The 19478-nt window shown below is 40.1% G+C and overlaps 1 protein-coding gene across 2 annotated transcripts in view; it reads right to left on the reverse strand.

Annotated features, from left to right (window-relative positions):
- Nucleotides 1–10227: 10227 nt before the first annotated feature.
- ELL2 (elongation factor for RNA polymerase II 2) overlaps nucleotides 10228–19478 on the reverse strand; it is a 58338-nt gene continuing 49087 nt past the window's right edge. For both annotated transcript variants that reach the window (XM_065406035.1, XM_065406036.1), the window contains 3 exons: nucleotides 15479–15650; nucleotides 13960–14004; nucleotides 10228–13804 (listed from right to left, as the gene is read on the reverse strand). In XM_065406035.1, coding sequence (XP_065262107.1) covers nucleotides 13688–13804; nucleotides 13960–14004; nucleotides 15479–15650 — 334 coding nt within the window. In that variant the 3' untranslated portion in view covers nucleotides 10228–13687. The remainder of the gene's footprint in view (nucleotides 13805–13959; nucleotides 14005–15478; nucleotides 15651–19478) is intronic.

Raw genomic sequence — 19478 nt, forward strand, 5'->3', positions numbered from 1 at the left:
AAGTACATAATGAGAGGCAATGGCTGGAAGCTGAAGCTAAACAAATTAAGAGTAGAAATAAGTTGCAAATTTAACATTTAGGGCAATTAACCATTGGAACAATTTACATGCGGATGTGGTAGATTCTCCATCATTAGAAGTCTCTAAATCAAGACTGCATATCATTCTAAGGGCAGGTCTACACTACAGGGCTTAGTTGACCTAAATTACGCAACTCCAGATACGTGAATAATGTAGCTGGAGTCGACGTAGCTTAGGTCGACCTTTTGAGGTGTCTACACCGTGCTGGATCGACAGGAGAAACTCTCCCATCGACTTGCCTTACGCTTCTCATTCTGGTGGAGTACTGGAGTCAACGGGAGAGCGCTCTGCGGTCGATTTAGCGGGTCTTCACTAGACCCATTAAAAATCAACCCCTGAAGGATCGATCGCCACAGCACCAATCCCCATTAAGTGTAGAAATGCCCCAAGCGTTACTGTACCTCAAATAGAAGTTATAGGCTTGATGCAGAAGTTACTGGGTGAGATTGTGGGGCCTGTATTATACAGGAGATCAGAGGACCATCATATCTCTTTTTGAACTTAAAAATCTAAGAATTCAAGCTTGTACCTTGGTCTGGCTCTGTGACATCTCCTTGCGAGACATCCAGCCATCAATTGAAATTTAACATGGCCTAACTGAGCTCTTGATCTGTCTCCCCAAGCCTTTCTCCCTCCCCTTTTCTCTGTTACCGCAGATAATATCACTATCTTCCCAGTTGCTCAAGCCCATATTCTGGGAGTTACTTTTGATTTGGCCCTTTCTCTGAACTCTCATCCATGGAATGTCACCACTCCTCCTTACGTAATATAAGATTTAGCCTTTCCTCAGTCATCCAATAATGAATATTGACTACTGCAACCTGGCTTTGATGCTTTGCTGCCTATCAGTTAATTCAAAATGCTTCTGCTAAGATCATCATACTTGTCACATTTACCATGTCACCTCTTTTGTGTCATTTCATTGGCTCCCCCTTTGCCACACCATCAAGCACAACTGATTGTGTCTGCCTTGGTAACCCTTCATGATTTAGCCCCACCCTACTTATCTGCTCTATTATTTCACTGCAATGTTTACTTATGACACTACTCAGCTAACAAACCCAGTGTTCATTGCATCTCCATCAAACACCTCTATGCTTCTTTCTCATGCCACCCCTTTAAGTGGGAAGAACTGCCTGGAGTGGGGGGACACTACAAAGCCACTAGCTATCCTTAAAATTCCTCCTGGCTTGTTTGTCTCATTCATCATCTGTTACATCTTGTCACAGCCTAGATTGTGAGGTTTCTAGGCCAGGAATATTATTTTATATGAATGGTAGCACTTAGAGGCCACACGAAGATCAGGATCTGACTGTCCTAGACACTGCACAGACACACAGTAAAAGAATCTCTGCCTTGAAAAGATCAGTCTCAATACACAAGCCAAACAATGGAATTCTATTACATGGCTATGACAAAGCAGTACTACTGGGGACTAAGTAGGTGCTTTTTGGATTAGCAGTCTAAAGTTGTGGTAGAGATCCCTAAGTGATAAAAACAGTTGTCTGGGACTCTGTATTCAAGCTGTCAGTACACAAACCGCACTTACTAGCAATCAAATATAACTTTAACCCAACAGCTAAGATAAATTTGAGGGTCTTGCACGTTGTTTGCAATTTCAAAATAAGGGTAAACAATCATCCCTATTTGGACTAATAAGTGCCAGAATTCTTTTATATGTGAGCCAGTAATATTTGTAGTAAGCAGATCGTTCTGTAAAGAGGAACATGAGTTATCAGACTAGAATTCCATTTAATCCAGTTTGCTTGACAGTTGCTGTGATGGCATTCTCTACTCACCGCTGGGGTGCGCCTCCTTGTGGCTGCATCTGGGGAATAGCTCCGCCCAATCTGATGTCCCTTCCCATCTCTTGCTTGTGCTACCCCTCTCATACAGTACTTACAGTAGTTTCCCCGAGAGTCAGGATGCTCCTCTTCATGGCTTGACCTTCCAGCCAGGTCACCATAGTTTTCCCTTTCTGGGGTATCAAGATCCCACTGGATGATTTGTCTCAGGCAGTATTTCATTCTATTGACCAGACTGTGCCCCTTCCCCAGTGGCTGGTAGGGGAAATCGGGCCCACCCACTACTCTGGGTTCCAGCCCAAGGACTCAGACTCATAGACTTTAAGGTCAGAAGGGACCATCATGATCTTCTAGTCTGACCTCCTGCACAACGCAGGCCACAGAATCTCACCCAGCCACTCCTGTAACAAACCCCTAACCTATGTCTGAGCTATTGAAGTCCTCAACTTGTGGTTTAAAGACTTCAAGGTGCAGAGAATCCTCCAGCAAGTGACCCGTACCCCATGCTGCAGAGGAAGGCGAAAAAACCCCAGGGTCTCTGCCAATCTGCCCTGGAGGAAAATTCCTTCCCGATCCCAAATATGGCGATCAGCTAAACCCTGAGCATGTAGGCAAGCCTCACCAGCCAGACACCCAGGAAAGAATTCTCTGTAGTAACTCAGATCCCACCCTCACTAGTGTCCCTTCACCGGCCATTGACTATTAGCGGTAAATATTCCCAAAGATCAATTAATTGCCAAAATTAGGCTATCCCATCATACCATCCCTTCCATAAACTTATCAAGCTTAGTCTTGAAGCCAGATATGTCTTTTGCCTCCACTGCTCCCCTTGGAAGGCTATTCCAGAACTTCACTCCTCGGATAGTTAGAAACCTTCATCTAATTTCAAGTCTAAACTTCCTGATAGCCAGTTTATATCCATTTGTTCTTGTGTCCACATTTGTACTGAGCTTAAATTATTCCTCTCCCTCCCTGGTATTTATCCCTCGGATATATTTATAGAGAGCAATCATATCTCCCCTCAGCCTTCTTTTGGTTAGGCTAAACAAGCCAACCTCTTTGAGTCTCCTTTCATAAAACAGGTTTTCCATTCCTCAGATCATCCTAGTAGCCCTTCTCTGTACCTGTTCCAGTTTGAATTCATCCTTCTTAAACATGGGTGACCAGAACTGCACACAATATTCTAGATGAGGTCTCGCCAGTGCCTTGTATAATGGTACTAACACCTCCTTATCTCTACTGGAAATAGCTCGCCTGATGCATCCCAAGACCGCATTAGCTTTTTTTCACAGCCATATCACATTGGCGGCTCATAGTCATCCTGTGATCAACCAGTACTCGGAGTTCCTTCTCCTTCTCTGTTACTTCCAAGTGATGCATCCCCAGTTTATAACAAAAATTCTTGTTATTAATTCCTAAATGCATGACCTTGCACTTTTCACTATTAAATTTCATCCTATTACTATTACTCCAGTTTACAAGGTTATCCAGATCTTCCTGTAGGACCTTATTATTAGCAGTTAAGATCTGCTCCATCCCAAACCTTGCTACTATTTCCCTGGGGGAACTGTGGATCTCAGGGAACCAGGGATCTTGGACATCCACCAGGGTGGGAACCAGCCAACCATCCTGCCTGACTACCAACTTGGTTTCCACTGAAAGTTTTGACCAATCTTTAAAGAGTTCTGGACTGTCCATACATTCATTATGCATCCATTTAACTTCCATGTCTGCTCATCATCCACTGATTCAAGATCATACTGTTTTTTCCACATTCATCAATGGTCAAGTTTCTCAAAGGGCTTCTCTGAATTATTCCCACAACTATACTGCCTGGATTCAGAGCACACAACTCTACAAGCCATGCCTTCTCCAACTGAAGCCAGCCCACAAAAGGTGTTTTATTGACACACTTCATCTCAAGTTCTCATTTTATTCTCTAAACCAGGGTGGGGTGTCAAGCATATGGGCTGGATCCAGCCTACTAGGCATTTTCATTTAGCCCACAGCTGCCTTTGCTCAAAGATACCCAGGCCACAGCTGCTCCTCTGCAGCTTGTCCAAAGGGACCAGGAAGGATCAGAGTTAGAGTTGATAGAAATCAGGAGCTCTTGCCTACTTGGGCCCAGGCACCTGAGCCCTTCCTCCTCTGCATTCCCTTGTAGTTGTGGGGACCTTCAGCCTGGGTGCAGACTGGAAGTGGCTCCTCCCCAGTCTCCCATGCCTTCCCACATCCCTGCCAAGCCCACTGGATTGTGCCGAGGAGAGTGGCTGCCTCACCTCCCGCCCCTGTTGGACAGAGGCCTGTCTTAAGTTGTCCAAGCTGATAGAAGTCCAGCTTAGCCAGCTATCTAAAGTTTATGAAAGGAAATATTGGTACAAACAGGCTTGTTTTAGTGAAAAGAACTGCGACGGGAATCTTCAAGGCTCTGGTAAAGTCATGAGTTGGCATAATGTTGAATTGAATGATTCTAGAAATGGGAGAAGTGTTTATAGTTGACATCCCAAAATGTGTTTGGATTGAAGTTGAGGTTTTCCACCCTTTTTGGGGCATTCCCTATGTAGGCGTTACTGACAGAGCCAGTGGGATGGGCAGACTAGAAGGAGCAAGGTTTACCATCATGCCTGCCCGCCTCTCCTGGGACTGGACATTCGCCATGCCAGTATTCAGCTTTCAGGGTCCTGATCCTGAAAGGTATATTAATCAGACCAAGCCAGAGAGAGGGCATCAAGTGACATCACCTCCACTGTTAAATTCTGAACATTAAAATGTGACTGACGTTCCTCCGGCTTCCGTACCTCGTGTATCTTTTTCCTTCCCCACCTTTTTCTCCTCTTCTCTTTTTTTGCCTTCTCATCTACAAACTGTTTTTTATACTGATTATCTATATTGGTTTACGCTCTAGTGTAGATGCAGTTATACCGGCATAAGGTATACACACATGTAAAATTTACTCCTGTACTGGAAATAAGTATCAATATAAACAGCTTTCTCTACAGAGATTAATTTAAATCCGTACAACAGCTGTATGTAGATCAGCCCTTGCAGGAATCTGGCCTAGCTGGCCAAGACAACTCCTCTTGCAACACAGCTGAGTTTATAATCAGGAAAGCAAGCTAAAAGCAAAACCTTAAACAGCCTGACAATAAAAGTTTGCCAGGCCTCAGAACGGTTGACAAGTGTGTGTTGTGCCTGTAACTTGCCAGCAATGAGCATGCTTCAGAGGCAGAAGTTGTATTTCCTACTGTTGCTGCTATTCTTTTCTCTCCCCCTTGTGTGTGTTTTATTATACCTTACAAAGAACAGAATTACACTTAACAATAGCAGCAGCTCAGAACTTGAGCTAGTCAGGAATTTTTCAACCAAACTTTTGTCAGAAAAGGCCAGTTCACAGAGGAACAAATTTTTTCACAAAAATGTATCAGTTTTGACTTAACTTTTGTCAGGAAGATTTCTCAGGTCCAGAACGGAATTACTGGACAAAACACGGGGGGTCCTAGGAGCAACTGAACATAGGTCTCAAATCCCTGCCATGTCTTGATTCAGAGCAGAGACATGAAGCTGTGTCTTCCACACTCCAGGTGAGTGTCCTAACCAGTGGGCTATTCTGCAGTGGTCGCTCTAGTTCTTCACAAACTTTGAAAGGTCTCAGGTTGCCCCGATCCAGAACTGGAAGGTCTTTGAAATTACAAAAATTCACAGAAAGGTGATGGTGAATAGAGCAGTTTCCCCAAGTTAACTCTTTTCTCCCAAAAAGGAGAGTTAAATGTAGTTAAAAGGTTAAGGGGTGACAATCTATTACAGGGGTAGGCAACCTATGGCACGCGTGCCGAAGGCGGCACGTGAGCTGATTTTCAGTGGCACTCACACTGCCTGGATCCTGGCCACTGGTCTGGAGGGCTCCGCATTTTAATTTAATTTTAAATGAAGCTTCTTAAATATTTTGAAACCTTATTTACTTTACATACAACAATAGTTTAGTTATATATTTTAGACTTATAGAAAGAGACCTTCTAAAAAGGTTAAAATGTATTACTGGCACACGAAACCTTAAATTAGAGTGAATAAATGAAGACTCGGCACACCACTTCTGAAAGGTTGCCGACCCCTGATCTATAAGTATCTACATGGGGAAGAAATTAGGGCTGTCAAGCGATTAAAAAAATTAATCGCACAATTAATCGTGCTGTTAAACAATAATAGAATACCATTTATTTAAATATTTTTGGATGTTTTCCACATTTTCAAATATATTGATTCAATTACACCACAGAATATGAAGTGTACAGTGCTCACTTTATATTTATTTTTGATAAATGTTTGCACTGTAAAAAACAAATAGCAAGTTTCAATTCACTTAATACAAGTACTGTAGTGCAATCTCTTTATCATGAAAGTTGAACTTACAAAGGTAGAATTACCAGTATGTACAAAAAATAACTCCATTCAAAAACAAAACAAAGTTCACTCAGTCCTATTTCAGCCAATCGCTCAGACAAACAAGTTTGTTTACATTTGCAGGAGCTAATGCTGCTGGCTTCTTGTTTACAATGTCACCTGAAAGTGAGAACAGGTGTTCTCTCATGGCACTGTTGTAGTCAGCGTTGCAAGATATTTACATGCTAGATGCGCTAAAGGTTCATATGTCCCGTCATGCTTTAATCACTATTCCAGAGAACATGTCCATGCTGATGATGGGTTCTGCTGGATAACGATCCAAAGCAGAACAGACCATTGACACATGTTCATTTTCATCACCTGAGTCAGATGCCACCAGCAGATTGATTTTTTTGTTTCTAGTGGTTCGGGTTCTGTAGTTTGCTCTGAGTGTTGCTCTTTTAAGACTTCTGAAAGCATGCTCTACACCCTCATCTCTCTCAGATTTTGGACGGCCCTTCAGATTCTTAAACCTTAGGTCGAGTGCTGTAGCTATTTTTAGAACTCTCACATTGGTACCTTCTTTGCATGTCCAAACTGCTGTGAAAGTGTTTTTAAAACGAACATGTGCTGGGTCATCATCCGAGACTGCTATAACATGAAATATATGGCAGAATTCAGGTAAAACAGGACAGGAGACACACAGTTCTCCCCCAAGGAGTTCAGTCGCATTTAATTAGCTATTTTGTTTAACGAGCATCTGTGACGCTGTACCCCATAATGCTTTATGGGAATATGACTATTCATCCTATTTGTGCACATATTTTGTACTTGAAGTTAAGAATATTGGCTGTATACTTGCTTGATTTCTAAGTAAGCTTTGTAAGGCATTTGGTCAGCTTCTTTAGAAAGGAATTTGCAAAGTTAAGTGCCCAATCAAGAAGCACTTAAGGAACAATGGAGGCACAATGGATCTTGGAATGCTCCAATCCACATAAGAAGTCTACTTGAGGACGTTCAAGGTAGCATGTGAACCATGGCTGCTACCTGTAGTTCTGAGTCATGCATGGACATGTGACCTGCCCATGTGACTCCAAAACTCCATCTTGGAGCTGGACTTTGCGTAGGAGAGAGGAGGGGGTCTCTACCCACAAGAGAAAGTCTATTTAAATGCCAGGAAACCCTTCCATTTTGGTCTTCTGCTGGCTAAAGAGATAGCCCCTCCACCCCCAAAGATACCTGAAAGACACTGGAACAAACTACAGTAACTACAGGCAGTGGCATAGCCAGGTGTAGCGAACAGGGGGAGCAATCACCAAAAAAGGCGCCACCTGCTGCGGCGCTTTTACTCACCCAGCAGCGCGTTTATTGACGGGGCGGCGCTCCGGGTCTTCGGCGGCAGTTCAGCGGTGTGTTCGGCAGCACCAAAGGACCTGCTGCCGAAATGCTGCCAAAGACCCGGAGTGCCACCCCATCAGTAAAAGCGCTGCCGGGTGAGTAAAAATTAAAAAGGCGCCAAGAAATTGAAAAGGTGCCACTTGTGCTCGGCGCGAGAGCGGCCGCTGCCCCGCTCCCCCCCCAGCTACGCTACTGACTACCGAGGGTGTGAGTGATTGCTGGACCCAGACTAGCAGGAGACTAGTCTGTAAAAGGAAGCTTACTGGAACTGGTGAGGTGTTATTTGTATTAAGTTTCTTAGATATAGACTTGCGTGTTCCATTTTATTTTACTTGGTAATTCACTTTGTTCTCTCGGTTGCTGCTTGAAACCACTTAAATCCTACTTTCTGTATTTAATAAAATCACTTTTTACTTATTAATTAACTCAGAGTATGTGTTAATACCTGGGGGGGCAAACAGCTGTGCATATCTCTCTATCAGTATTATAGAGGGCGAACAATTTATGAGTTTACCTTGTATAAGCTTTAAACAGGGTAAAATGGATTTATTTGGGTTTAGACCCCATTGGGAGTTGGGCATCTGAGTGTTAAAGACAAGAACACTTCTGTAAGCTGCTTTCAGATAAGTCTGCAGCTTTGGGTCAAGTAATTCAGACCCTGGGTCTATGTTGGAGCAGATGGGCGTGTCTGGCTCAGCAAGACAGGGAAAGCAGGGGCAGAAGTAGTCTTGGCTCATCACTTGGCAGTTCCCAAGGGGGTTTCTGTGATCCAACCAGTCACAGCATTATCAGCATGAAAGCATGTCCTCTGGAATGGTGGCCGACGCATGAAAGGGCATACGAATGTTTAGCATATCTGGCAGGTAAATACCTTGCAATGCCAGCTACAAAAGTGCCATGCGAACACCTGTTCTCACTTTCAGGTGACATTGTAAATAAGAAGCAGGCAGCAGTATCTCTCGTAAATGTAAACAAACTTGTTTCTCTTAGCTATTGGCTGAACATGAAATAGGACTGAGTGGACTTGTAGACGCTAAAGTTTTACATTGTTTTGTTTTTGAGTGCAGTTATGTAACAAAAAAAATCTACATTTGTAAGTTACACTTTCATGATACAGAGATTGCACTACAGTACTTGTATGAGGTGAATTGAAAAATACTATTTATTTTGTTTATCATTTTTACAGTGCAAATATTTGCAATAAAAAAATATAAAGCGAGCACTATACACTTCGTATTCTGTGTTGTAATAGAAATCAATATATTGGAAAATGTAGAAAAACATTCAAAATATTTAATAAATTTCAGTTGGTATTCTGTTGTTTAACAGTGCAATTAATCACGATTAATTTTTTTAATTGCAATTAATTTTTTTGAGTTAATCACATGAGTTAACTGCAATTAATCGACAGCCCTAGAAGAAATATTTGATAACAGGCTCTTCAGTCTAGCAGGGAAAGGTATAACAAGAGCCAATGGCAAGAAGGTGAAGCTAGACAAATTCAGACTGGAAACAAGGTGTACTCTTTAACGGTAAGAGTAATTAATCTTTGAAACAGTTTAACAAGGGTTGTGGTGGATTTTCTATCACTGACCATTTTAAAATCAAGATTAGCTGTTTTTCTAAAAGATCTGCTCCAGGAATTATTTTGGGGAAGTTCTCTGGCCTGTGCTATACAGGTCAGACTAAAGATGATCAGAGTGGTCCTTTCTGGCCCCGGAAGCTATGAAAAAGAACAGTTAAGTACCATCTAGTGTCATCTAGAAGGACTATTAAGCAGGGGGCGCCTCCTGTAGAGGCTCTACTGCTAATGTGAAAAGGAATACGGGCAATATTCAAATGAAAGCCTTCATTCTTTACATATCAAATGCTTTAATTGTTGTGTGTTGTTAAAAAAAGATTTTAGTGCTGACTGTTACCTTGGGAGTGAGAGACAGTTTAGTCTGTGGTTTTGTGTCAAGTTAACTGTTTAATGTCGTAACAATAAAACAAGGGTTTAACAATATTTTAATTTCTTTTTAGGCCTGGGCCAGCCCCCACTCCCCAATCCCTTTTCAACACAACAGCACTATCAAGCCCCACAGAGAGAGGCTCAGTTTCAAACACCACACCCCTGCTCCCCAATTTCTACCACCACCAGAAATGAAGGAAGAGGGGGGAAAAGGGAGGGGGGAGATTTTAAGGTGGGAAAGAGTGGGGGAGGAGAGGAGAAATTCCCAAGGATGTAAAGAAGGAGAGGGGGATGAAGTGCCGGAGTCGGAGGAATGGAAAATTCCTCTAAAGTAGAGAATGAGAGCAGGGGACTTGACCGCTGCATTTGAAGTACTTCCACAGCTAGAGTGTGCCCCCAATGCAGCCACTAATATAGTGAGCCATCAGAATACCATCTCCTGCATTGCCCTCTGAAACATACCCATTAACCGTAAGACACCACCAACGTTCCTGCCTGCCTGCCTATGTGGTTACACCATAAAAGTGAGCAAATCATTCTGGCAATAGAACTGAGCATGTTTGATTGTTTCATTGTAAAGACGTAAATAATCAAAGAAAAAACAAGTGTCAGAATTGCAAAGTTTACATTTTATTGAACTTAAATGGTGTAGAACAGAGGGGCAACAATGGCTCAAGTGTTCATTAGTTAACAAAATGCTCCAGGGCATTTTACTTTGTGACTCTTAACATAGTCTGTGTGGAATTATTGAAAAATAGTTGTTTTAAAACAACGCTTCAAAAAAGGCAGAAAGGGGGATTCCAGCCCTGTTTTTCTTCACATTACCACAGTGCTGTCTGACATTCCCTATCTTCCTTTAGTAATGTCAATGATATACTTCCCCGAAACTGAAAAGGCTACCAAAGTGCTACCCATATCTCTTCCCATCAGGTACACATGAAGAAATTATTTAGTAACACTTATGAAAACAATTAGCTGTAAGGAGACTTCCAAGTAGCAAAGGCAAACAGCAAGCCTATATGGAATGAATGCACATTTACATTGCCAGAAAGAGACTGGTTGTGGTATTACTATTATTGCAAAGTAAAAGTTACAGTAACTGAACTGCTTAATCAACCCAATTTTTGTTTAAGGCCCATTAAGTAACGTGCCTCCAACACTTGTCTGCATATGCTTTACAATAGCATCTTAGTTAAATACTTTTAGGGGAAAATTATTGTAAAACTTGCAAAATCAACTGGATACTTAGAAAAATTAACACCAAATTTAAAAAAAATTTAAAGTAGCCAGCAAAGAGAGAAAACTTATTTCAACTGTTATGTTCTCAGAACAACCACTTAACCTCTACAATTTTAAAAATGCACTAACTCTCCTCCCCTCAATTCGTCCCATCAGACTAACAAACTAGTAACACTGAAAAACGATCCCCTTCGTGTATGAATTTTTTGCCAACAGTGGGCAACTATTCATTCCCTTTGACAGAAATTATCAAAATGGTGTTTCAAATGTTTCATCACAGTTTATTTAAATGCAAGACTCATTGGGTTCCCTAAAACCAGACACACTGGCTCCCCTTCACCGTTTCTCTAGAACCTACAGAGGGTTTTAAGAGACTTAACAGTAGCGTAACTCAAGCCAAGTTTTGCCACCATTTGCAAAAAGTTGAATCTGTTTGAGTGAGTGGGCAAATTTTGCAGGAAGGGCAATACTAATAGAGGCCTTACTTCAATAGACTCTGACATTTGTTCAACAGGAATGTAGACTCCAGGGAAACAGCAGATATGTTGAATTTTGCCATGCAAAATATACCCAATAGCCTATGTAAGGCTTGAGAAACGCTCACTGCAAAGAACAAAATTTAAAATAAGGGTTTTACAGTAGTTTGTCAGGTCTAATGATAAGCAATGCTGGACCTTTATGAAAGATTAACCTCCAGCTGCAATAGATACCTGTAAACCAGAAGATGTGTGCCAGCACAGGGGACTCCTTTTGCACAAAAAGACAATATGAATGCTTCAATTGCAGTAGGCTAATTTATAAAGTGATGGTATTACAAACAAAGTAGGCACTGAGATAATTACTACACATACTATCACTGCTCTAGAGTAACAACAGAGTAGTAGTAGCAGCTTTGCCCTGCAGTTACATTTCAGATACAAGAACATGTATTACCTAAAATAGCCCGTTTTTAGAACCATACATTATTTGTTCAGCTTGAACAATACAGCCATTGTGATTTCATTTTTGCTGATGGACCAACATCTAAAGTTGTTATACCAAAGCTGAAGTCAAGTGACAAGGCATTGTGTTTACACATTACTTTCATAACATTTCTGGGATCTAATTCAGCCCTAAAAGACACATTTATTTCAATGGGAGGCATGCAATTTCCTTTGCATCCTCTTACACTTTTAATAAACATTCAAGTGATTCAAAACTTAACATGGTGATTGTACCAATTACAATTAATCAGGTAAAAGCACCTGAAATCTCAACATATTGTGTTAGAGACTTCAACTCTATATTAAAGTAGTGAAATCTGTACATATCTGTAGTGTACCTGTAACAAAGGTCTGATTAAGAGGGACTTGTCTTCCAAGCTATTGAATCTTTCTAGTTAATGTATCAGAAGAACTGACACTAAAGGTGAACTCCACTGTTCCAGTTATTTTACTGTATACTTTCTGGCAATTCTATAAAACATTTTCTGGTTTACAGTGATACACAACAATTGTTTTGATGCTGGAGATAAAGTTTATTAAAGATACTACCAAAATTTTGGCAAACATTCCAAAACCAGATTTGTAAACATAATGCTTCCCTTTTCAATTGGCAGCACTTTGAAAAGACAAATACAGTAAGACAACAAGTAAACAAAAATTAATTCAAAATGCTAAATTTTTTGACCAAATAATTTATGTTCCCACATGATAAAGTGATGGTTTAAATCAAATTAAACCAATAAACTGCATGAAATGAAAGTTTGTGCTGTTTGATGATCACAGTATTTTATAGTTAAATATATCTGTTCTGTGTTATATTCCTGGCACCCAGGAGAAAACTCTTTAAATATACATTTCATGTAGGCAATAGCTTCTTGGCATATCTCTCTTCAAAAAAATACTTTATAGCAGTATATAAATAGGTCACCTACATGTTTAATTTTATAATTTTGCCCCAAAACTATAGATCTGTTTAATTTTTGTAAAGTATCAATTTTCCCCAACATTAATAAAGCTGACAAACTGTTGAAATGGAAATGCTTTCATCTTCCACAATAGAAGTAGCAATTTTATAGGAAAAAACCTACAGCAACACTCGTCTGTTGTTTTAACCTGAGCGTTTGGCCTACTTCGAGTAGCAGCTTTTTTTCTCCCCCCATCATGCTCACACCCACACAACCTTGCACACATACAGTACAAGCACACGCTTTCAGACGCTGGTAGGCCACAGAATGCTTCCTGTTGTTTTAATAAAATGGGAAGCAGTGTAGCTAATAATTTAACTACACTAAGCACACACAAGCAAACACCTTAAGGCAACCATTGCAATGGGGGTTTAAGTTGCAGGGGTAAGTTACTGTTGTCGATAAAGAGGCTGTATATAGCTTTCATATATACAAATACCTCTTTTTAACCCTCCAAAACAATGTTTTCACTTTCTTTAAAAATTTTGTGCAAATTTTAAACCTTCTACCATTTAAGGCAAAGAGTTTGCATTAACAAGAAAGGTCAGAAAACAGGCTTATATTTATCCAAAAGCATTTCAACTTGCTACATTATTTTTTTTTAAGTGTGCAGAACTTTAAAGTAGAGACACTGAGTCCCCAGTATCTACTGGTAAAATGATTTCCATGGACAAACATAAGTCTTAAAGAAAAGAAGGGACCAGAAAAAAAAGCAGCTTCAAATATGCAGAGAAGCAACCTCAACAACAAAAGTAGTAACTCAAGTCTGCTAATACTGAAACTTTTGTAATGCAAAAGTTTAATTTTTTTAGAATCTTAGAGCAACTCATTTGGAATTTTAAATAAATAAGCTTAAGTTTATTCACATCATCTGGTCCAAGCAGAGCTCTAGTGCCATGACTCTGCTTGTCGTTGGTCAAATTCACCTATTAGTCTTTTAATATGAGCCAGTTTGTTATGAAGATATTCACATCTGTACTTTTCCTCTTGATAGTTGGGACTAGACTGCAAAGAAAGAGAAACGAGTCAGGATGCAGAAACATCTTTGCAATATTTTAATCTGAATGCCCGTCACTAAAAAGGGCATCCAGACCCTGCACACAGAATGATTATGAAAGTGTTTAACATATCCATACTTCCCACCTCCCAGTTGTACACACCTGTTTGATCTTCCGATATTCCTGTAGGACTTCCTCATGAACTACCTGCAAGTAAGAAAATTGAAATAAAGACCACCTGAAGACCATTTCACTGTTGCAAAGTGCAACTGAATATTAAAAAGGGCTAGAAGAGTGGGATGAAGATTTTCAGTTTTACCACACAGACATTTAAGCCTTGTCTACACAAACATTTAGTTCATGGCAAGCTGGAGTATGAATCTACCCCGCACTAGCCTGCCATGGATTAACTGCCCATGTAGGTCCTGCTGATGTCCATTAACAGTCCATTAATGCACTTTTAGTCCACATGGATAGTTAGTCTGCAGCAAATAGATTCACATCCCAGCTTGTCAAGAAATAAATGTTTGCAAAGACAAACCTTTATTCTCTGGTCACCCTCCTGCTGTGGAGAAGAGCAAGTTTGCAGACAAAGCTGCGATAAGGCCATGGAGGGGAAGTGGCTATGTTGAAGATCCTCTTGTATAGCCACTTTCTCAATGCCCCCTGTAAAATTTTGTGCAGCCATGTGCTACTTAACGTAAGGCCTTGCCTCCTTCTAAGGGGAGGGATCTTCTCCCACCCTCCCAAAGCCTGGCAAATCTGTAAGAAAAGTTGTGGAGTTAATATTGCCTGAGACAGTATTAACCTTCCTGAAAGAACAGCGGGCAACAGAGGTCAGAGAAACTGAGGCCAGTAACCAATAGCAGCATAGGTTATTGGTCCTATGGGGCTGCTATGGTTGGAGTAAAGATTATAGAGGAACAAATTCCTCTGCACAGCAGGACTATATCTACAGTTTAGGAGTACAGTTTCCTGGCCCATCTGCTGCCCATAACATGCCCCCTTGGGGACGCAGGTTATGGGGAAAAAATTAGAGTAGCTGCTCCAGAGACTATTCATTAATTTATTTATTTCCTCCCACTCGTATATTCTAATCCTGCACAAGAGTGTGAGCTACAAACAACACTAAACTTCTCATCTTGCAGAAACCTACACTGCCACATACTACACAATCCTAGAAGAATATACTTCAGGTCAATAGTTTGTTAGATGATCTGGCACCCTGCAATTTGTTTCAGTGATTAGCCTTGACCTTGGGAGACCTGGGTTCATTTCTCTGCTCTGCAACAGACTTCCTGTGAAATGGGGCAAGTCAGAGCCTTCCCATGCTTCAGCTCCTCATTTGTAAAATGAGGATAATAGTACCTCCCTACCTTGCAGGGGTGCTGAGGGGATAAATACATTAGATTGTGGGGCTCTCAGATAATTTGGTGATGGGATCCAAGTAAGTACCTGAGACAAAAGATGCTTCTGCCAAATTAAGTGTTTTCCTCTACCAAATTATACATTCATCTAAGGATTTTCTGTGAAGTCTGATTTTTATCTTGTATATTAGTTTTTAGAAAGTTTGGAGTATTTGGCTATATGCTTAAACGTTTGGGGAGAGGAAGAAGAGAGTGATGTAAAAACAAAGCAAAAGGTAAAACTGGCTAACAAAATGCCTTCTATTCCTCTTTACCTGATACTCCTTAGATCCTGGAGAAAGGAGCTTACGTTGAGCATCAAGTTTCATAAATCTTCTAGTGACATTTTCCATCCTGGCATGTAGGTTTCTGTATTCATCATACTCTGCATTGAAGTCATCCTTGTAACTCTGGCGTTGCTCATATGAGACAATAGCTATATATTTTCTAATGGAAAGAGCAAAGTTACACTTATCTTCCATGAAATGCCCTTGGTATAAAATTGTTACAGTTCATTGCAAGTAGCTGGAACATACATTAGTAGGCAGTTCACTTCTCAGTAAGTCAAAGATTTGACTAATTTAAAATATACTTCTGTCCTGTTGTGATAGACAAATATTAAACTGTACACTTTGGTTGAGATGGTTTTTAGAGTCAGTGTATTACAAACGGTATTTAACAGAACCTACAATATTTCAGTGGCAAGTTGCAGTCTATACATGTATAAGTATTTTGCTCTATATGGTATTTATTCAGAAGTCATTAAACTATCTACAACTGTAGGTGCATACACAGAATAGTTAACATGCATTCAAATTAAACAGAACCAATACCTCTGTTTAAATAAGAGTGGAGCTGCTAGCAACTCATTTCCTATGATGGCCCCTTAATTTCAGAATTTGTTTCCTGTATTGACCTGCTAGAGCAAAGTGCACTTACCTTCTGGGAACGCTGCTTAAGCAGACCAGTTTTTTTGCTGGCATTTGGGAGGGTTTGAATCGATACAAGAATTTATTTCAAGATTTGGCAGATGTGTCGCTCTTGAATAGGAAGTTAAATTAATATTTTATCCTAATGATTGTGCTGTATTAAGTGAGGGTCAAACTCATCTAAAGAATCTGCGGTACATGATAGGCAACATAAAACAAGCTGTGATGAGGTCTGCAGCTGAAAGGGACTATCACAACCTTGCCAGGGACAAAAAAATGCTTCTGGCCACTGATGCTACCAGATCCCCAAAAGCAGCTGAGGACCTAGCAAGGCCAAGTTGCCAACCTGTGTGGGTGATTAAAAGTAGGCAAACAATCAAAAGAGTAGATAGAATCTTTGTCTTTTTTTCAGGTTTCCCAAATACACTGTTACCTTTGGTCATGTCTGACTTTAGCCTCAGCCAACTGGTCCTCATCCAAACCTTTATTCTGACCAGACACTCGAAAAGCCCAACTACTATGTCCGTGTTGCCAGAGGCACTACAATCCCAAGTGCCCTACATACATTGAGCAGAAGGGTACAACAGCAGCATTTAGGGCAGATGAGACACTGCCCAGTAGTACACTCTCTGGATGCTCTCAGATAAAGTAATGGAGCAGGAGCACCTCCATCTATTCCTTTCATGACCCAGAAGTATGTTTATCTTGTGATCAATGACATTAGAGACTACTTAAAAATCTGACAGCTGTCTGTTCTACACCCAGGCTCTAAAAAGAACGAGCAGGCTGACAGGGATCAAGGAAGTTTGACTCCAAAGTATCAGCAGAACTGCTTTGCCACCAGCTTATCTCACTCATTCCTCTTTTTAAGCAATTTATCTGCAAGTTTCTCCTGAAGGGGATTGACAGATGTGTCTCTGGTAGATATCAAAAGGCTAGGAGAACATGAATCACACAACTGATCATAGCCCAAAAACTCCAATAGCACTTCCAGACTCTATGAGCACTGTTCAAAACTGAATCAGAAAAGATGCATATTTGTTTTCTCAACCACTACAGATACAATCTGGTCCAAATTAAGAGTGATTTAGGGAGTAGTTTTCAAATGCAACTAATAATGTTCTAAAAGCTGCTGCTTAATGTTCTTATAGAAGATGACCAATAAACACAATTTGTACCCTTCAACTTTTCAGGAAATGCTGATGAAATGGTAATTTTGAATAAGATGAGAACAATAGTGTCTTTCTACATTAAAATTCATATTGTAGGAAATATAGGCAATACACAAAATCAAGACCAACTGTAATCCAACAAAGAATAAGGCAAGAGTTTTGAACTTTGTCTATACTTTTGCCTATCTATATCAGCTGGTATTCCACATAAGACATCCTCCACAGACTACTCTTTCTTTAAATTCAATAGGCTTGCTCTGTTTAGTAATACACCTCAATCCATGTTTATTCATCTCCCTTTGTGACCTATTTTTGTATAATCCTAGGTTGTTTTGCTAGAAGCAGTATGTTATACTACACATAGCTGGAGTTAGTATAGTCCATTTAAAGATAAACATTTATTGTTAGGGTCTATTGAATTTAATTGGCACAATAGACTGATCCACTGCAACTATGGTGATTTACAAGGAGGTATTTCATATGGGTAAATAAGATAGAAGCAAATTCTTATTTTGCAGTAATCACTGAATTGAGTGCTCAAGCAAAGTACTACCATTATTGTACAGCAGAAGGAGCCCACATGAAGAGGAGAATACACTAGAGTGGAATATAGACCTGTTTTATTTTATTGCTCCTACATCTATGCAAAAGCAAAATGAAGTCACGTAGGTCTTATCAACTCTGATCAGTGTAGCAGTGTCATTAAGCTGGACAATATTTCTATGCTAACTCCATGCATGTTTTATTACATTATATGCCTTAATGTAATAATTACAGCTGGTCAGAAAAATGCCAACCACACAGGTTTTTAATGGAATTTGCCAATTTGTCAAAATCAAATTGCTTGGTGTATATCATTCAATTTTGGAAATCAGGCTGGTTTCTGATGACACTGCCTGGTTTCCTGCCAGCTTGCTGCTCTGGTTCCTTGACCGCAGGGCTTCCAGGGTCTGCCAAGTGGACTGCTCCATCCCCTTTTGCAGGAAATTTCTAATTTACATTCTGAATCAGAACAGAAACAAATATGAAAAAAAAAAAAAGCAAAATTCCTACATGAAGTGGAATATCTTTCTCTTCCCAGCTGTAACCATGTTATTTGCACCCAACGTGTCAAGTTGTAAGTTAGCTTTGTCATCACCACGCTTGGGTGGTGGCTTTGTGGCTTCACCCTAGCCCCATACATGCATCTATTGGTATTATGGTACTTGTCTTGCTCTGCCATATTAGCTCTGTAGGAGGGGCAGGATTATCAATTGCTCCAAGGGGCAAGGAATTAAGAGACAAAAGAGTTTGAAAGCTGGGCCAAATTTATTTTCATTCTTTAAGTTGAGGAATGAGTTTAAGAAAATCCATGTTGGCTTTTTTGTAGTTTTTGGTATAAAAGAAAAAACTTCACAGAATAGCAAAAGAGAGTGCTTTGTTAGTAGCACAACTGGAACTGGGCAAGATATTATTTGATTTTTACATTTTGAAGAAAAATGTAAAGCCACCAATAAAACAGTAAAAAACAGCTACTGAGCAAATGCAGAAGCTATATGTAGGATTTTTAGAACTGTTCCAAGGAATTCTGGTAAATATTGGTTTTTAAATGTTCTAGGAATACGTATTTAGCCAACAGATTGGCTCTGCTACAATAGTTGTTTCAGTCTGAGACAAGTTCTTAAATACTAGAAAATGTTCAACATTCAGCTGTGCCAAGACAAGAGTTACACAGCTAAATCTTACATTTTTGGCATATTGAAAAATTTCACATGATCTCCTATGGAATGAGTTAAGGAGCTAAAATTAAGCTTTATTAGCAGTTTTTCACACCTATTTATTCATTTTAATATGCTCACCACTCTAGTTTCTAGGTGCCATATGCAAGTGGAAAAATGTGTTTGCTGATACATTTTTACTTCTCACTATGTAGTCATAACCAAGGCTCTGTGTACTCTTCAGAAAGCTCAACCTTAATTTTGAATCAAGGTCCCCTGATTTTTGCAGCTCTCCGGTGAGCAGTTTTATGGTAAAATGGATATTTTCTGCAGCAGTTTCAAGTTCAGCCTGTGGTCAGGCTGCATCAAAGCTTTAGTAGCTTAACACAGTTTCTGAGTGGATGACATCTGTGACGTAGCATTACAATATTCTCTGAAGAGTCTTTTTATTTATTTTTTTTAAACCCAAGGCAAGTT

The sequence above is a fragment of the Emys orbicularis genome, chromosome 6, assembly GCF_028017835.1.
Source record: "Emys orbicularis isolate rEmyOrb1 chromosome 6, rEmyOrb1.hap1, whole genome shotgun sequence".
Lineage (NCBI taxonomy): Eukaryota > Metazoa > Chordata > Testudines > Emydidae > Emys > Emys orbicularis.